This window comes from Pipistrellus kuhlii, unplaced genomic scaffold, assembly GCF_014108245.1.
Source record: "Pipistrellus kuhlii isolate mPipKuh1 unplaced genomic scaffold, mPipKuh1.p scaffold_m20_p_8, whole genome shotgun sequence".
Classification (NCBI taxonomy): Eukaryota; Metazoa; Chordata; class Mammalia; order Chiroptera; family Vespertilionidae; genus Pipistrellus; species Pipistrellus kuhlii.
In genome coordinates this window covers 19,980,379-20,000,443 of record NW_023425584.1, presented here as the reverse complement: position 1 = coordinate 20,000,443, position 20,065 = coordinate 19,980,379, and the positions used below count along the sequence as shown (strand labels likewise).

At 39.4% G+C, this 20,065-nt stretch overlaps 2 protein-coding genes across 2 annotated transcripts; both read left to right on the top strand.

Moving 5' to 3' along the window:
• The first annotated feature begins 3,218 nt into the window (after window positions 1-3,218).
• Window positions 3,219-6,317, top strand: SPINK7 (serine peptidase inhibitor Kazal type 7). The gene is made up of 4 exons (XM_036424053.2): window positions 3,219-3,390; window positions 4,230-4,255; window positions 4,958-5,082; window positions 6,018-6,317. Exons 1-4 carry the CDS (start codon window positions 3,330-3,332, stop codon window positions 6,061-6,063), a joined length of 258 nt encoding a protein of 85 aa, XP_036279946.1. The 5' UTR covers window positions 3,219-3,329; the 3' UTR covers window positions 6,064-6,317.
• Window positions 6,318-8,084: 1,767 nt separating this feature from the next.
• SPINK9 (serine peptidase inhibitor Kazal type 9) lies at window positions 8,085-12,525 on the top strand. Its single transcript, XM_045576368.1, is given in 5 exon segments — window positions 8,085-8,301; window positions 9,005-9,033; window positions 11,206-11,260; window positions 11,263-11,329; window positions 12,366-12,525. Coding segments are annotated over 5 exon segments (255 nt in total). The 5' UTR covers window positions 8,085-8,255; the 3' UTR covers window positions 12,424-12,525.
• The last annotated feature ends 7,540 nt before the right edge of the window (window positions 12,526-20,065 follow it).

The following is a 20,065-nucleotide window of genomic DNA, read 5'->3' as shown; positions in this document are numbered from 1 at the left end:
TGAGAAGATAGTTGTCTACAAGCCTGAGAGAGAGACCTCAAGAGAAACCAGCCCTGCCAACACCTGGGACTGTGAGAGCATTCATTTCTTTTTTAAAAGAATTATTTCAGAGAGGAAGGGTGAGGGAGAGAAAGATAGAAACATCAGTGATGAGAGAGCTTGACTGCCTCCTGCACACCCCATCCTGGGGATCTAGCCCACAACCCGGGCATGTGCCCTGACTGGAATCAAACCATGACCTCTTGGTTGGTTCATAGGTCGACACTCAAACATTGAGCCATGCCAGCCAGGCAGAACATTAATTTCTGATGTTAAAACCATCCATTATTTGATGTTTTATTTTGGCGGTTTTAGCAGGTATTCATTAATTCTGGGGCTACAGGTGTTCCCTTCCCTAGTGAGCACAGAAGACATTATTTTACTGAAAGGAGATGGGAGGTAGGTGTGTGTGTGTGTGGTCTAGATCCAAATAGTGTGAGGTCATCTAGGAGCAACATGAACCAATAAAAAAAAAAAACCATTACTGTTCAATTCGATAGTTCCATGATTGGAATTATTTATTCTTAATCATTCAAAGAAAATTGAGTAGAATCAAAATATTCCTGCATGTGCTAACTTCTTTTTCCCATTAAAAACAGGGAATGAACTCCTGCTAGAACACAAGATCAAAATGCAAATGTCATTGTGCCTCAGTGCACACAGAGGCATGATCACAGTGGGGACTACATCAAAAACTGAAAATAAGAAGATAAGAAAAGAGCTGGAGTATAAGGCATCGTCACATAGGGGAAGGAGAAGAGGCTAGACAAAAGGCTAGAGCTAGTGCGGCCAAATCTGGGCCTCGCCTCCAGGGTGTTAAATGGAGTCTCTGCTAGATGCCAGCAAGGAAGGAGCCCAGTGGTGGTGGGGGTGGGGGGGGGTGCAGCAATTAGGAGATAAAAACCTAAATACATATGGGAATTCCAGCTTCTTGCCACTCACCCCAAATCAGCCTATTTATCATTTGTACAAGTCAGTGTCCAAGGATACTAATTTTAAAATGGAGAACTTGAAGCAGCCACCTAGGCTAATCTCACTAGATATTTGGGAAGCAGAAAGCACAACATGGAGAAGGGACTGTCACACACTGCACCTCTGATGAGGGAAAGAACCCTTGTCTCCTGACTCTCGGTCATCCCCTGTCCCCATCGCTCTTTCCAGATGGTATTCACCCGTGAAATGCCATGCACTCTGACCCACTGTTCAGCTCCCTCTGGCTCATTGGAAACATCAGCTGTCCTTCCTGAGTGCTTTAATTCTGCCAGGTCCACTCTGTTATTCCAATGTTCAATGTGTCTCCAAATCTATCTCTGAAGTTAAAAATGTGAAGGCAGTATATCAGAGTAACTAAACACAGTGTCTCTTAATTTTAAACTAGCCACTTCTCTAAGTCACTGCATTACCATGAAGCTCACATTCCATATAAAGTACTATATATCAAGCTCTAATTATTATCTTGGTACACACACACACACACAACACACGGTTTATCCTGTATAATAAAAGAGTAATATGCAAATCAACTGAACAGAACAACTAGTTGCTATGACACGCACTGAACACCAGGAGCCAGACACTCAATGTAGGAGCTGCTGCCGGGTGGCCAGTGCACTCCCACAATGGGAGCACTGCTCAGCCCAAAGGCTGGTGAGCCTTTCCCACCTCCTCAGCAGCACTAAGGATGTCCAACTGCAGCTTAGATCTGCTATCTAAGTGTCAGACATCCACCAAGGGCTCTCAGACTGTGAAACGGCACAGGCCGTGCTGAGGGACTTTCCCCTTCCCCCCTGGAGTGCACGGATGTTGTGCACAAGGCCTCTAGTATATATAAAATCTCATTTAACCCTCAAAACCACTCTGTGAGATAAACATTATTTCTCTGTCACAGCTGAGAAACTAAAATATCCAGAGATTAACTTATATACTCACAAGTCACAGAGTCAACATATATTTAAAGTAAGATTACAAACAAAATGCACTGAACTTCATGCCCATATTATTTTTTTTAAATATGTTTTTTAATTGATTTCAGAGTGAGGGAGGGAGAGGGAGAGAAAGATAAAAACATCAGTGATGGGAGAGAATCATAGATCAGTTGCCTTCTGCATGCCCCCTACTGGGGATCAAGCCTGCAACCTGGGCTTTGGCTCAATTTCCCTGGTTGGGAATTGGATCTTGACCTCTTGGTTTATGGATCAACACTCAACCACTAAGCCATACCAGCTGGGTCATGGCTATATTCTTATTACTAGATTATATTGATCCTATGACACCAATTACATAAACTCTACTATTGTGGCAAGTAATACCTCCCAATCTAAATGAGATGGAGTTAATTCTGGATAGTTTCTGTGTCATTTGCAAACTATTTTTAGTTCTCTCCCATCTGGTTGTCCAGGGGCAAGGTTATATCACACTCCACATCCTCTGTGATTGGGCTCTCCCACATGAAGGTGAGGGAAAGGACAGTGGTGTCACCTCTGGACTGAAGTATTTAATTGCTGAAAAGGGAGATCCTCAAGAACACATCTTCATTTAACCTTGACAATGAACAACATTCCAAATAGTGAGAACTCTGCCCACCTGGGATCCGTTGAAGATAATGCAGGACCATTAGCTGACCACCTTACCTGTTCAGCTTGATTAAATAATAGAATTTGTTCTAAGGCACATAAATCATGGGGTTAGATGTTACCACAACATCACCAAGTGTTCCTGGTAGCTGCAGGCTCACAGCATATAAATGACTTACCACAGCTAAGAAAATGTCAACACTGTTCTCCAAATTTCACAAATGCTAAAATCACTGTTCCTTCCACTAGATCCAGTTTGCTTCATAGGTTTATTGCCTCAAAAATAAAACCATAGTTTCCCAGAAGCCAAAATATAAACATAAGTATAATCTGTCTAATCTGAATTTTTTGTGAACTAAAGAAACTTTGATATTTTCACTTATTTCATAAGTAGGCCAAGTCAAGTTCTTCTAATACAAGAGATTTAGAATCATAACAGTCCCACCTTCAGGACACACAGAAAAATAGTTCTCACCTCAAATAACTAATGTGTTGCTCAGAAAGGAAGTAGCAATTAAGTGACAAGGACTACAGCACCACCCAGGGTGTGACATTGTGCTCTGAGAGCCTCTCAAAGCCAACATTGACTCTGAATGACCTCACAGGGAAGGCGGGGAAGTCAGGCACTGCCATATAAACATGGTCCCTTTCCCACCTCATGGCTGATCCAGCTGCTGTGACTGCCTGAGCAGCCTTTGCATAGCAGCCACCTCCACCATGAAGATCATTGGGGGCCTCCTCCTGCTCTGCACAGTGACCTACTTCTGCAGCAGCTCAGGTGAGGGAAGGGTAGAGAGTGAACAACCATTAAGCTTGTTTTTCCGAGTAACCTTTCCTGGGAGGTGAGCATCTGAGAGAAGTGTCTGGTTGTATGGATTTTAACTATATGGGTTTAGAATAAAAAGCATACTTGTTTAGAAAAGAAACATCCCCAGCCTGGGAAGAGAGAATCTTACATCCCTAATAGAAATGGGGTGAGGGGGTATGGGGAGTTAGGTCCAGTGTCTTCCCATTCAAGGTTTTTTATTTCCATCCGTGGAACAAAGAAATGAACTTTTTTACATAAGAACATTGGAAGTTGTTATATACTATTGGATACTGTTCCTCCGAGCGAAGATGCAGAACAACTTGGATGCCTCCCTAAATCATTTCAGGAGGATTGAAATAAAGTACAATTCGCCAGGGCCAGGAGTCAACAATTAGACTTTTATATGGTTAAAAAAATAAAATAACATGTAAACACCTTAAAATTATATTGCATCCTTTCATATCAATTAGAAGGGAAAGAATATCAAGATGGTGCTTCAGTTCTTGGCAGTGGTGGCTGCAATGCTGCCTGTTTTGATCTGACTTTAAACCATTATTAAAGTCACAATGAGTTCCAGAAGTGTCCCATGGTAAGGAAGGGAGGAAATTTGAGTAATTCTCTTGCCTGAACCAACAGTTTACCTAATGGCTATTTGCAAATGGCTGAAATTTTTGCATAAGAATGGGATGTGTGCTGAGACTTATTGCCAGAGGAAACACAGTGTCTTAATCTCTGGAATCAAAATGACATTAATGAGACTTCAAGACTTTGCTTTATTATTAACATTGCTATCTCTATTTCTATTTCAGAAGCTGCTAGTCTACCTTTGACAACCGTGAGTATATTGAATTACATTTCAGTTACTACTGACTATCACTTAGTCATCAAATAATTACCAAATATACTGTGGATGTAGGATTATGTATGTAGATGTAGTCAGTATGTTTAGGGTGGTAAAAAGTGGAGGCAGACACAGATAAAGATATCTGATCTGGTGTTTGAAGACATACGACATAAATAACCACCGCCTTAAAATCATTCCCGAATTAAAAGAGAGAGAGAGAGATGACTTTCAGTTGAAACATTGGTTAAGTCTTATGGAAAAGACAACATTGAAGAGGTAGGATCTTGGTTAATTGCACAGGCTCTGGATTCAAATCTCAACCTTGCCACTTCCTAGCTTTTATGTTATACAAATTCTCTCTTTCAAGCCTTCATCTCCCCCAACCCTGTAAATAGGGGTCATAGTAGAACCTACTCTATTCAGTTGTTCTGAAGAGTAAACAAAATTCCTGTAAGATTTAAGTTTAATGCTGGCCTGAAATTGTTGACTACATGGACAAGTCATAATAGAAGTGGTGCCAGTGTGACTGGTATTTGTCAGAGTGACATTAGTGCTTAAAGTAGTGACACCAGCATCAGAATATCTGAGCTGGAACGTGTAGGTTGATATTCTGCTTCCTGTACAATAGAGGCCAGGGTGGCCTAGCCTGGTATCCAGGAGCAATGCAGAACACTCCCCTTGTGTATGTCACAGGTGGACTGCAGCATCTACAAGAAGTACCCAGTGGTGGCTATCCCTTGCCCCATCACATACATGCCTGTTTGTGGTTCTGACTACATCACCTATGGGAATGAATGCTACTTGTGTACTGAGAGCTTGTGAGTACCCCATGGGGTCAGGGAGGGGGAAGAAGCTGGGGCCAGTGCCCTCTACTGCAAACCTCTCTTCTTTCCATGAGCCTGCTTAACTCTGGGTGAGCTGTACTTATCCCCACCCAGAAGCAGCTGGTGTGGATGGAAAACTGATCACCTCATAGTCAGACCAGGGTTGGGCCACCATTATTTGCCCAACTATTTGTTACAGAACCTCCAACTCCCATCTCTCAGTTGAAGTTCAACAATTGCATGAGTTTTCAAATTGCTGCCCGAGTTCAGAGGTACAGTAGAGGCAATCAGAAGTTGCCAAAAGTGTTAACGGGATAATTTGGGGGTGGTCTCCAAGTTCAGCTTTTGACTATTTTAAGTTGTGGAGTTCCATATAATAGCTTGCTTGCAGAAAGGGTCCTAAGCCCCACACTAAAAAAATAATTGAGTCCAGAATAAGTTAAAATATCAAGTTAAGCCCTAAGCCCAGACAGGCATGTCTACATATTTACTCCTTGCAGGAATGTTTGCTTCACAAAAGTAACGCTTCTCTAACATACACACTGGGCCTTTGGCCTAGAGACTAGCTTCTATTCAAGGTTACTGAGGGGACATGCAATGGGAGCTGTCCTCCTAAAGCAGGGACTCAGCTCCATCACAGGTCCTGCAGGCACCTCAACTTCCTGTGGCAGAATCCATCCTCTGATGTTTAAAGACATTGAGTGACCAGCCTGGGCCCTGGGATCAGTTGAAGCAGCAGGTGGGGTGAAGGATTCACCAGCCTAGGGAAATTCTGCTTCTGCCTTGAAAAGGACATTCCTTTTCAGGGGCTCCATTGCCTCACCTGCAAAATAAGGTTCTGCCTCAAGATTTCTGTGGTTCCTTTCAGCTCTACTATCATGCAAAATGTCCTCTTGTGTTAATAAATCCTTAACTGTGTCTTCCTGTAGGAAAAGTTCTGGAAAGGTTCAGTTTCTTCATGAAGGAAGATGTTAACTCCTCTGTAGACGTGGATGGGGAACAGTGATATCCTGAGTCTTCTTCATCATCCCTGGGCTCTGGTGTCCTTCTTCCTCCTCTTGGCAGGGGTTCTGGGGGCTGGGTGGGCAGAGGATGCGGGGCAGGGACAGACATGGAGTCAACTTTGTTGAGTGGAAAAAGTTGTTGTACTTTCCTTCAAATCATGCCCAACTGACCTACTGACTTCTTTTTGTACCTCATTAAAAGACTCTCCCCAAATAATTTATCTTGACTTCTGTCTGTTTTTGTGTCTTAGATCAGGGTGTAATATCTCAGTTTTCACAGAAAATTGAGGAACATATATATTTGGTTGTTCAGGAGAAAGTTTTGTACAATGAATCCCAAGTGGCTTCCAAGAAACAAATACACACACACACACAAATACACACATGATCACATATTCACGAAATGAAATGGAATTCAATACAATTAAAGCTCAAACTCTGAGTCTAGAGGGGGAGATAAATAAGAATTAAAAAATAATTATACACTCTTTTAAATGCTGGTATATAAGTCATTACTAGGTACCATATTGGAATAATCTTTCTGTAGTGGAAATCTGATACTATTACTTCCCTGTTCAAAACCCTTCATCTGTTACCCATTGCCTAGACAGTGGTCGGCAAACCGTGGCTCGCAAGCCACATGGGGCTCTTTGGCCCCTTGAGTGTGACTCTTCCACAAAATACCACATGCAGGTGCACACTTACAGTGCAACTGAAACTTCGTGGCCCATGCACAGAAGCCGGTTTTTGGCTCTCAAAAGAAATTTCAATCGTTGTAATGTTGATATTTGGCTTTGTTGACTAATGAGTTTGCCGACCACTAACCTACAGGATGGAATCCAGACTCCAAACATGTTGTTACCCACTCAGCCTCTTCTTCTCCCATTATCTCTGAAGGACACTGACTCTCCTCTTCCCTGACTCTGTGTCTATACATGCACAGTTTCCTTTACTGGAAATGGCTGTTACTTTTCTGGTTTGAGCTCAAATTTAGCCCTCCTGTGAAACCTTCTCTGAATTTGGTTTGGCAGAGAAGTGGCTAAGGAGTCAGGAGTTAGTTTGTAAACTAGTTCTGTCACATGCAAGCTGTGTAACTTTGGGTGGGTACCTAAACCCTGTGCTTGGCATATGGGGTTATTGTTGTGGTGCTTAAGTAAAATAACACTAAGCATCCACAAGATACACACATAAATATTAGAGCCTTTCCCTGACTGCCCATCATTTGCTCACCTGCTGTTTCCTTGCATTTTGTATTACATTGTATTTAAATTGTCCTGAATAGTTGGTAGTTGTATTTCTTCTATGCTTATCAGATTGAAAACTCTTTGAGAGCAGGACTGTATATACATTTTTATATACCTAGTATAATAATTAGTATAATGCTTGATTCATGGTTAGTATTTCATAAACATTACCAAATTGCTCTGGGGCCATAGAGGAAATTGAGTCTAAGTCTGCATAGGGTGTTAAGGAAACCTCCCCTTGAGTTGTAATTCATCTGAGTATGACTGGGTTGGTTGGGCAGGGGACAGGTAATTCCAGGTAAACAGAAAGCAAGTACAAAGACACAGAACTTGAAAAATGCATAGCAATTAATTACTGAACACAATTTCTCAATTTGGAAAAATAAATATTGAACACTTACCAAGCTCATTTCTGATATCAAACTCAATCTCAGCTCCCCCACCAGCTTCCACCATTTCAGGAAACAGCAGTTGTACCAGGTCTCCACATGTGGGGAACTTGGAAAAATTATCTTCCTGCTAAAGAGTAATTCACTTCCTTGTAACTTCACTTCCTCATCTGTAGAACAAACAAAAAAAATGGTAATAACTATGTGACAGATTTATTATGAAGATCAAACTGTGTAATAGATGTGAAAGCACTCAAACTTTCACATCAGAAAGAGACAAGGAAATGATGACAACTTTAAGGGGTCCTGTTATCTATTAAAAAGTCATATAAAATCATCTGTCTTTCACAAGAAAAGAACTTCCATACCCTGATGATGTTTCTGACCTCCTTCCAAGATTCTGATCATGCAAATAGGTATTTCACAATTGAGGCAGGAACTCTTGACAATATATAAGGCAAGTGGCTGGACAGACACCAGAAAGTCACTTCTTTTGCCTCCATCTGACTGCCCTTAGCCTTGTCAGCAGCATGAGAGTGACAGCCTTTGTCCTACTCTTGACCCTGGCACTTATTGGTGAGTATCTCCCTCCTAACACTGCTCCTCCCTTGATACCTATAGCTCCTGTCATCTTCTGCCCACATAATTCTGGGGTATACACTTCACATAGATAATAGGGGAAGTTTTTGAAAAGCCCCTTTTTTTGGTCTCCACCAATAAATCACTAAATCATCTCAGGCACTGAGTGGACCTAAATGGTCAACTAAGGCCAAGTCCATTTTGTGTAACCTCTTTGGAAAGTGTTCATCCAGACTCTACTCTGACTTGATATCATTATTTATAGGGACTGATCTTTTCATAAAGCAGTCCAACCCATTGTTGGGCAGCATGAACTGTAACTTTCCTTCCACTATTGAGCTAAGATCTGACTCCCTAGAATTCTCAACCCCTGCCATCTCTGCCTGCTACTAAAGAGCAGACACTTCCTAAAAACTCCATTGTTTTCTCTTACTATTTCCTGAACTCTGATTATGAGACAGGAAGAAATAAGACTCTTTGTTGTTATAGCAGCTTTTCCATACTTTTGACTACACTCTAATTCTGCTCCAAAACAAAAATCTGTTTTATGGGTCAACTTTTGATATGCTGATACAGAAGTTCTGAATAGAATCTTATACTTATAATGACAGGTTGAGAATGCTGAAACATAAATATTATTTACTAATGAAATTAGGTTCTTCCAGAGATTAATTTTTATCTGTATTTGTTTTTCTTACAGAAGTAGAATGTGCGGGACAAGGTCAAGAGGTCAGTACATCTGTTTTGCTTTGAAACTGCTGATTTTACATAATTTCAATGCCCATATCAAGGAAAGCTTGACATTGTACATAATTACATTTCTACCCATTAGAAGAGTTATTTTTTAAAGTTTCAAAAGTGCTTTTATTCAAAAAGTGTACATTTCCTTCTGAAAGGGAGGTGATGGGGAAAAAATGGTTAGATACCAGTATCTAGGTTTCAGTGCCAACTCTTTGATCAGGTGATACTTAAAGCCCTAGTGCTTGGAAAGATTTAGCACAGTACCCATACATAGCAAAGCTCAGTAAGGACAAGTCCTGATTCTTACCATTTTTAAGTGATCCACATGTATCTTTCTTTGTTCTCTGTTTCTTAAAAAAAAAAAAAAAAAAAAAAAGAAGAAGAAGAAGATGATGATGATTTGGGCTCATATGAAGCTTTCCTTCATGGCTCATATTAAGTAATGACTGTTGATAGGAAAATGTAGGTGAGATTGCAAAAACTTTAAACCAGCAGTCAGGCACTTTGGGTTCTAGTCCAAACTCTACAGCTTTTTAGTGGTGAGACCCTTTGGCCTAGGCAGCTCCTTTCACATCTTTGAGTCTTTTGATTTATCCTATTAAAGAAAATAATGTTAAGGACATAAGTTTGGAGTCAGGCAGGCCTGAATTCAAGCCATCCTTCACGACTTAGTAGCTGTGTGAGAATGACAAGGATTAATGAGCACTAAGCCGTGGTCGTTTCCTGGTCACTTTTGACCATTACACCAATTCTGGCCCTGGGAGTTGAGCAGGCAAGGAGAGGAAGTGAAATCATGCTGGTGTGTGCGCAGCATGGGGCACTACACTTTCTGCTCTGCTCCACTAGACTTGAGGTGCCTCTGCTGTCATGGCATGCTTACTAATCTTTGTATTTCCAGCACTCAGCTCAGGCCTAAGATGAGGGCTCAGTGACTAGAGGAATGACTAAGTTCACTCCTAGAACATATCTGAAGGGGAGGAGGTATTCAACTTTAACTTGGAGCATATTTCAGGTTATCCAAATAGAAATATTAAACAATTAGTAAAATATCCTGTCTGGAACTCTTGGGCAGAAAGAGCTGGGAATGCAGTCTTCTATATAGAACTGGAGTTTTTGCAGACCTGGAAGGGAAGCTTAGGGAGAGAAGTTATAGTGATTATATATTCAGTGTTTTCCATGCTGTGTAGTGCTAAGCATTTCACACACATTGCTCAGTTATGCATTTGTTATTTTAATCTGACAATGTAGGTATATCACCTTCATGTTGCAGATAATGAAACTAAGGCTTAGAGAGGCAAAATAATTGTCCCAGGTTAGGAGAGTTAGGGTTTGAATTTTAATGTGTTTGACTTTTCTGTCCACACTCCTCAATTTGCTCAGATGAAAAAAGATCAAAACAGGAAATTCTTGCTTAGTAATTGTCTACTTGCTCCCACAAGTGGCTCATCCCCTTGGCTTTGTTCCAGGAATTTCAAACAGCGGCCCTCAACTATAACCTATAATAATAAAAGCATAATATGCTAATTAGACCAGACAACCTTCTGGACAAAAGCCATGCCTGCTAGGGAATCCTGGGTCCTGGGTGCTGCAGGCAGCTGGAGGGAAGCCAATGCCAGCAGCTGGAGGAAGGAAGGCCTACTCTTGCATAAATTTCATGCATCGGGCCTCTAGTATTAACAAAATCTATGTGCTGATGATGTGTATAGAAAGTAATTTGTTACCAATAGTTAAAAGTTTCCAATAGTATACTAGTTATTAAAACAATAGTATTTATTTCTATAATACATCTCCCACTTTCATTCATTTAGAACTTTTTAAGGGAAAGAGAAAAAGTAGGAAACAAAATGTACAATGAGCATTAAGAATTGATGCTTAAAAAAACAAACAAAAAAAAAAAAACCTGACAGATCAGTCAGTACTAACTACATTGGGTGCATTCTACATTTAAATAAATTGTGATTTGATTACCAGCTACTACTCATAATTTTATATCTTATATAAAACATATCTATACTTGATATATTTCAAAGAAATTAGATGAGGACAGTCAACTAGAATAAAAAATGAATGCATTGGGAGCCTTCTGAACTTGGAAAATTCTAAATCCTGGGAATAAAAATTTGGTAGAAGGAATTAAAGATTTTTAATATCTATTTTCAGATTGATTGTAGTCCGTTTACAAAATTACCACCGGAGGAGAGACTGTGTTATATAATATAAGACCAGTTTGTGGATCTGATGACAGAACTTATATCAATGATTGCTTCTTTTGTTTTAAAATGGAGTAAGTATTGAAATATTTTTCTTTTCTATATTTAAAGTATAATAATTGTGTTAAGACAAATGTATCACATTTCAAAGAAGTGGTTTAAGGCACAAGGAATATGTGGATCATCTCACATTGAGTGTGGTGAACAGAATTCTCATAATTCATAGGATGTGGAGTCCTTGGTACCATTGTATCCCTACATATTCAGGTAGTAATAGTCAACCAGAGAAGCCTAGCATCTCTGAATTGGAAGGAAACTTAAGGGTAATCTAATTCCACTTCCAACTACTAATTTATTGCTTAAATTCCCTCTACAAAAAATGTTACCAAGTCATCTCACAGTTTATGCTTGATTATTTCCAGGGACAAGAAACATTCCTCCTCCTAGGCATGCCAGTCTGCATCTGTTAGAATGTTTATTGTTGAGCTTCAACAGTTTAAATACATTAGAGTCCTCTAATGACTGGTACAAAAGGGGGAAAAATATCTGAAAAACCTAAAGAACTTGTTCTGTTTCAGAGTATGATTTCTCCACAAAATATGTATGTTGTAGTGCTAATAAAAAAAATTAAGTAGCTAACAGTACTTTAAAGGTTAAAAAGTAATTATCTGCAAGATAAGTAGCATCAGCTCAAAAAAAAAAAAAGGTAAATGGTAAGTTATAAACTAGAATGTATAGAAACATATAGTTCCTTTTAACTATTTCCAAAATATAAATGGATAAAAACAAACATCTAATATATATGGTATATTATATATGGAATGAGTTTTTTATAAGCAAAAAGTTACAATGCTATGACAGGAGGCATCTAAATATGCATCACCTTAAAATAAAATAATCCATTAAAATATTATTTTCAGGGACATATACTGTGTTGTATTTGGAGCATTGTATCTTATGTTAAATGTTTCTAAATTGCAATCACTCCTCTTAAATACATCAGTAAGTGAAGTAACCTAGTACATTTTGGGGGTTCATTAGTAAAGTTTGGATGCTAATAAAATGCTTATGGCTTCAATATTTCATTTGTTACTCTTTCCTCTCCACAAGGAAACAGACAACAAACTTAAATTTGTACATTTTGGGGAATGTTGAATCTATCATGTGATTCTATTCACAAGAGGCACATTTCTTCTCCCATATAATCTTGCCACCATCATCTTGATTTCTTTGTAGAATTGTAGAACAACGTGTACCTAAGTGAAATAAACATACCTGACTTCTTCTTCTTTTTTTTTTCCTTTTTTTTTTTAAGAGCAGAATCTTCTAGATTTGTTTCACTTTGGGGTGATGTCTAATAGACTATCATATGGTCATATTCTGTGAGAGAAAGCCAGTTAAGACCATATGGGAATCAGAAAATCAAAGGACCTAAAGCTGATGCCTTCTTCTTCCTCAGGCTAGGAAAGCACCGTCTGTGCACTACTTAATTCTAAATAAATAAATAAATAAATAAATAAATAAATAAATAAAACAGATAAGAGGGTGTTCAATTAATGCTTTATAAATAAACTAAATTAAGATTAACCGGATTTACCTCTGTCCCAAGTAAGCAAGGAAATCATAGTGCTTTATCCCAGATAATCCTAAAAGCAGATATCAACTCCTGATCCAGCCGCAGACTTTTAAAGTATAGTAGCATTCTAATGCATAATATTCTGTTTGCTTTCAAACTCTGAATTCCTTCTTCTAGTTCCCATAAAAGGAATCCACACACACAAAAATATGCTTTTCTAGAGATAGTGTGGTAGTGACCAAGATGGCAGTTACCTTGCAAAGCCTCAGCCTAAAACACCTCATTATATTCCAACCCTTTACTCTCAGCTCTTGCAACACTACTGTGTAAATCCTTGTCATTTGTAACATGAAAAGAGCATTGCCATAAAATTTTAAAGATGCAGGACTAAAATAACACAAAAACAATTAAATATATTGCCAAATGTGTTACTAGAAGTGAAGCCTACTCCAATTATAAGAAATCTCACTCTGTTTCCTTTTTAATTAGTTCTTCGTCATATATAAACACAGCAGGCATTACTACATCCTAATAAAAAGGTCCTTGTGGAACAGGTAACTCCTGTCTGTCTCAGAACAAATTTTGAAACATTGGCTTTGGAATTTTAATGAACAATAAGAGTACAGATCAAGGAAATGGAAGTCAGATCTATAAATACACGTCTTAACAAAACGCATCCAGATGGATGCATCCTGAACACTTTTCAGAATTTAAGGAAAAAGAGAAAACACCGAGTCAAAAAAATGAAGCTTTTTTAGAGTACCTGCTTACAAGTGGAGAAAACTGCTGGAGTTCTGAGAGATGCAAGAAACTATCATTCCCAGTTGCTTCTTTCCTGGGACAGAAGGCATTTAGTGCCCAACAATAGGACTGGGAGGAGATCCCAGGCAGTGCTCAGCCACACCTTTAGTGCCTCAACAAAAAGGAGGCCTGGGTTGGGGTTTCATTCACCAAGAACCCAGTCCCTGAATTGCATTGTGCATGAGCAGGCCCGCTGTTCTGCCCTTAGCTGGGCTGCCTCTCTCTAACCTTCCCTGTAGCCAGACCCTCTAGTTCTCTGCACGTCTGGGTTGTGCTCCTTTCCTCCCTCCTCCTTTCCACCTCACCTCTCCTAGAAATGGAGCCCAGTGGCAGACACTCAAAAATACTGGCAAACTTCTGTTGGGGCACTCACCTCCCTGTCTCTGTTTCCGCCACCTGCCTGTTTGAGTTCCAGTTTTTCTTCTTTTTGAGGCCAATGGATTGTCTGAACTATCATCTGTTTGCTGCCACACCCTATAGATATTAATGTGTTCAACCTGCCGGGCTGAAATTATTTGGTTATAATATAAATGATTAAGATGTATAACTATTGGTTAAGGTGGTGATCATTTTGCAATATATATACAACTATCCAATCATTATGCTGCAATATGAATCTAATATAATGTTATATATTAATTACACTTGAATTTTTATAAAGCACACTAAGAAACAAAACAAAAACAAACAAACAATAGGGCTTTGGAAATAGAGAGCCCTGGGGTCAAATCTAAATTTGCTACTTCTGAGTAACCTTGAGCTAGTGGTTTAACCTCTAGGTTTCAGTTTCTGCATTCCCCACTAGGGGCAATAGCAATTCCTAAGATCTGGCATGAACCTTTGTACATACAGTTCAGAATATTGGGCCTGGCACATAATTACAAACAACAAATAAATGGTTAAAAATATAATCTCAGCTAAATTCTGTGGTTGTCCAGTTTGTCCCTTAAGCACATGGATGGTTCTAATTTAGGTTCTGCCCCTTTTGATCTCCTCCCCACCCAATCATGTCTGCCCCACACCTGCCTGATCCTGTCCTAAGAGAGAGGACCATGAACCTTCTGTTAGAGCACACAGACACTGTTACAGCCACCAAGGTCTGACATATGAGAGTCCTCATGAAGAATAAGGCAAAAAAATCAAGGGCATCTAGAATATTCATGGTATGGTACATAACAAGTACTCAATATATATCGATACTATTCTTGTTTAAAAGTATAAAACACTGAGGGCTACAATCTTCACACTCAGTGTGGAACTGCCTTTACAAGATTCCTAAAAGATAATCATGCAGCTTCTGTTGGACTCTGAGTGAGAAGGGGCTCGCTCCTTTCTGAGACAGTCATTAATGGGAACTCTTACTGTCAAAACTTCCTATCAAGCTTAGATTTGCCCCATAGAATTTACTCCCTCGTTTGTCCTAAATACAGCCCTTGAGCCACAAAGAAAAAGTGTAGTTGAGAACCTTTTTTTTTTTTTTTTTAACAAATACCTCTTTATTGCAGACATTTCAGGCACAGGTACCTAGAAGAAGCTGTATTGCAGATTTTATACAAAGTGGCTTAAAAGGCAGAAAGTACCTACCTCTGGCCCAGCCCCCAAATACACAGCAGCCTAGATATCAGTGTCAGTCCCATTGAAATCTCCCAAATATTCTATCCTCTCACACAGCACATCGTCTAGTCCTGTGCCCAGGATAGTCAGGCACCTCTGGGGATCTAAGGAAGTCCTTAGTCTTGATCCATAGTAGAGGGAAAGGGAGGTACAAGATGGTCAGGCATAGGTATATTGGCCTCACCAATCCTAAAACTTTCAGTAATTTTAAGATAGTTCTTGTGTACCTCCTGAATGTTCTGTTAGTTGAAGAAAACCTTGGACCAGTCCTATACTATATCATCTCATGTAATTCATAAAACGAGTCCAGTAATAACTTTATCTAAATATAAAGGAGAGTGTTTTTATTATCCACCATGGTAAATCTAGCATCTGGAACATGATAAGAACTCTAAAAGCAATGATAAGTTAATGAATGGATCTGCTTTTTTTCTCACTCAAGAGAAATAAGATTTAGTAATGACAAGAGTTGTTGTCCAACATGAATAGGAAATGGTAGAGTTCTGACTGCTAAAGCTCTGATTCTAAAGTTCAAGCTCTGAAATACTTTGGCACTATGTTGCCTAGGCAACATCACAACCTCTATGGCCAGAACAGCTTACCTGGATGATTCTGACTGTCTTTAATCACTTATAGGGTGGTCAATGTGAGTTCCCTATTGCACATCCTCTACATCCACTAGTGTTAAAGAGAACGCCTTCTAGCCCATGAAAGCAACAGGTAAGAGGAGCTTCCAGTTATTTTGTCACTAGAGGCCCAGTACACCAAATTCGTGCATGGGTAGGGCCCTAGGCCTGACTAGCAATCAGGGCCAATCTGTGGGGTGGCCAGCAGGGCAACGGTGGGGTCCCACTGCAACCGCCTTGGATGGCCTGGTGCTGCCCACACGCCGGCCCCATCCGCCGCCGCCGCCAGTCACTTCCCTCTACAAGGTGACTGGTGGGGCAATTGGGGGCGGGTGACTCTGCTGGTACCCTCCTTGGTTGGCCTGTGCATCTGCCCCGTGGTGGTCAATGCATGTCATAGCGACTGGTCTTTTTGCCAGATTTGCATATTAGGCTCTTATTATATAGGGTAGTTCTATGGAATGGCTCTTTGCATTTGTCATTTTTCATAGTCAAGAGTCCTTGTAGTAGCATTTAGCAAACAATATAAATGAAATTTTTAAAAAAATACTGATTTACAATAGCTTCCTAATATTTGACATATTGAAAAGCACAAATGGTGCTCTTGTTTTGAACAATGGCAGGGAAGTTAATGCTCTCACTAGCTAAGTATGCCCCTGGACACTACTAAATGCAATGGGGGTCTCTAGCTCTTGATCCACCAAACTGTATTTGGTTTCTTAAAGTTATCTCTGTTTTGGAGACAAAGCAAGCATGGCCCAAAGCATTGGAGACAGCCCAGCTTTTGCACCACTGGATTCTTGAGATAGCCACATGAACCCCATTCTTATGCTTGAGGATATCATTGAACTTCCCCCTAGCAAACTTGAATAAGCAGCTTCTAGCAGAGAACAGGTATATTTCTAGTAGATATCTGGCTAGCTCTACTTATACCACAACATTTGGGGATCTGCAGAAAGCCATGCTCTACTCTAGAGCATAGATTGCTGCTTAAACTTTGTAAACCAAATCAGTTCAATGGATTCTTATTTAATTCTAGTCTGGAACCAAGGTACTGATCGCTATGCTTATCACTGCAACAGTGATAAGGTACTGACAGCTATGCTTATCACTGCAACAGACCCAGGAAAATGGTACTATTGCAGAAAATGAGCACCAAGCCTAGGAAGTTGTGTTTAAGGATTATTTCAGACATTTCCTAGTTGTCATATCTTAGACACCTTCTCTAAGACCCAGTTTCCTCCTCTGTAAACTGGAGATAAAGGTAATACCCAACTCAGACTTATATGCCAATCAATCAAATAACATAATTATGTGAAAGCACAAAGAACTATTTATGCATCATCCAAATGTGAAGTAGCATTAATTTGGGTCATATTATGTAGTCATACAAGGAAACCTTTTTTATGATTCATTGAGTCTTTTAAACCTGCTCTAGGGTCTTGTTTTGGGACATATGCATTTCTTAATAGAGATGATACATCTGACCAGATATAATGCAAGCCTCAAATGGGCTAGGTCACTTCTCTTAACTCCTCCTTACTGCCCTTGGCCACTTTCAGCATCTAGGGAGCAACAGCTCCTCTAGGGGTTCTCAGATTTTCATTAAATTTTAGAATCTCAGCTTAGAACTGTGCCCAGGCAATCCTGAGATTCTTTCATCTCAGAGATGAGCAAGTCTGTTTAGTTTTGGGTTTTGATTGTTGTTGTTTTAGTGCATTTTTCTCTTTCCATCAAGAAATCAATGACTCACACAAACTCAGAGTTAGAATGGACCATAAAGCTCATCTAACCTAACTTCCCCATTCTTCATAGAAAGCTTTCTGGGATATCCCTGAGAAGTGATCATCATTTACTTTCTGCTCTGATACAAAAACTCTTTTCCAAAAGAGCAGCCCATTCTTGACCTGTTTGAGTCAATAAAATATTCTGGCTTTATTGAGTATAAATCAACATTGACTTGTCATCATGACTGACACAAGATTTACGAATTTAAAAATCTATTATTTATTGAGTATTGAATATGGCCTGGCATTACTTACTAACCTAGCCCCTCATTATGATGGTCACCTTCCAAGTCCAAGGTCACTTTTTCTATACTCCATTCTTACTCCAAAAGAGCAATCATAGTATTCCCATCTTTGCTCTCAAGCTTATTATTTTGATTCAAAGCCTCGAAGAGAACCCTATGTCAGCCAGCACAGACTAAAAACCAATGGTATTTTAAATAAGACTTTCTTAAGATTTAGATCAGTTTGTCTTATGTCTTTGTTTTCATAAAGACATTGACCTGGTCATCACACAATCTACAGTATAGAATTATTGCTTATTTCATGGTCACCAAGTCCCTGCTCTTTTTTTTTTTTTTTTTTTTTTTGCAAGCCAGGTATTGTAATGAGAAATCTCATATAATGAACTTGACTTTCCACATATGCCTCTTGGTTATTTCATATGTTGTAGGTGAAATATGAAATAGTAGATACTATGACTAGGGAGGTAGGAATGGTTATGGCAATAAAAGATATAAAGATCACTGTAACAAAACAGAACAATTGCCTTTAGGAAATAAGGGGAAAATAAACCAGAGAATTAACTCATTAGTACAATATTATGGTCTCCTAGACCATTGTTTCTCAAATTAGACTGTACTATACAATTTGACAATTTGAACGTGTGTGTGTGTGTGTGTGTGTGTTACTAAATTACACTCTGGAGCTACTGAATCATAATTTTGGGATTAAGGAGAGCAGGTGTTGAAGGCAGATGTAATTTTGAAAAAGTTCCCAAGATTTACTCATTCTAAATCTGTTCTTTCCCCCCACATTTACTGCTCCTTGCTAGCTGAAAATCACTTCTATGAAACTGAATAACTTAACAATCAAACAAAATAATGTTAAATCATGCTGTCATGCTCTACAGTCTATTAAGAAGGAAATATTTCCCCATAGTAGTCTTGGTTTTCAGTGATCTGGTGACTTAACCCCAGGTGTCACATGTAAAGGAGTCCTTTGCAAATGACTTCATAGTGGGTTCGGACATTCTCAGAATGGATCAAGAGAACTTAGCCTATGAGGATTTGTTAGGAAACTTGACTGAAGGAACACTAGTGGTGTCACTTTATGGAAAAGATGAAAACTTTATTGGTTGCTGTCTTGGCTATTGGCTATTTCTCATGTAAGTATTTATCAAAGAACTTTTGGGAGGGAGTAAACACTTAATCTTCCAAGTGAAGTAACAAGCCAATGATAAGTTTTTTCTAGATGTAGGGATTTTTTTGAAACTTTTAAGTTTTTCTCAGAGGTAAAAAAAATTCACTTGCTCAACTACAATAAATATCAGTGTTTGAATTGATTTTTAAAATATTCCTAGAACTGCCATAGACAGATTTGAGATATTTTAAGGGGTGATCTATGAGAGGTATAATCAATATTTGACAAATAATTTGGTCTTTTGAGTTGACAATCAATTTCACCTCCCCTCCCTCTTCTTCCTAATACTTTCCCACCACATTCTCCACACACTGGTAGTTCATGTGTGAACACACACACACACTCTAGTGCCTTCTACACAAAAGTGTCATTTTCTGGATTGGCTTACTAATAGAGCACAACCAATCCTATCAGCTATCCAAAAGAGGACTCAGTGCTTCCTAATAAAGTCCAGCAAAGTAACACCAACAAGGGAAGCCCAAGACATGAAACTAAATCTGGCTGGTCAGCACAAGTCGACGGGAAAGCAAGGAGGCTCAGCTGCAGTAGTTAAAAGAAGTTGAGGCCATAAAAGAGAACATAAAATATGAAGGTCAAGGAAACTGTTCACAGTTTGGGTAAATAGTTGTTGAGACAGAAGTCTTGAACAAAGGAAACACATTCCTTGGAAGCAGGAGAGTTTGGGAAAAGAGTAAATAGGCACAAGACAGGCAATCATCAGAAACAAAGGCAAGTATCTAAGATTTGTGACCAAAGACATTTCTCGAAAATGGGTCCACACAATGAGCAGCCCAGCAGTAGATGGTATGCCGAGTGCCAGATGATAAAGCTTGAGTCTAAACCATAAGGTCAGATGACAACTAGAAATGGAGAAAAGATGAATTGTCACATGAGACAGTAAGGGTCCCAGGCATGAGAAGAGGAAGCAAACAGTGTTTGGGAACCAGGCATGGTGTCATAAACCTTGTGTGGAAGAGCCACATA

Bases quoted from the DNA above. Each gene is read 5' to 3' on its own strand.
- SPINK7 (XM_036424053.2), top strand. From the start codon at position 3,330: ATGAAGATCATTGGGGGCCTCCTCCTGCTCTGCACAGTGACCTACTTC. The intron at 3,391-4,229 runs GTGAGGGAAGGG...TTTCTATTTCAG, and splicing joins CTACTTCTGCAGCAGCTCAG to AAGCTGCTAGTCTACCTTTG. The intron at 5,083-6,017 runs GTGAGTACCCCA...GTCTTCCTGTAG, and splicing joins TACTTGTGTACTGAGAGCTT to GAAAAGTTCTGGAAAGGTTC.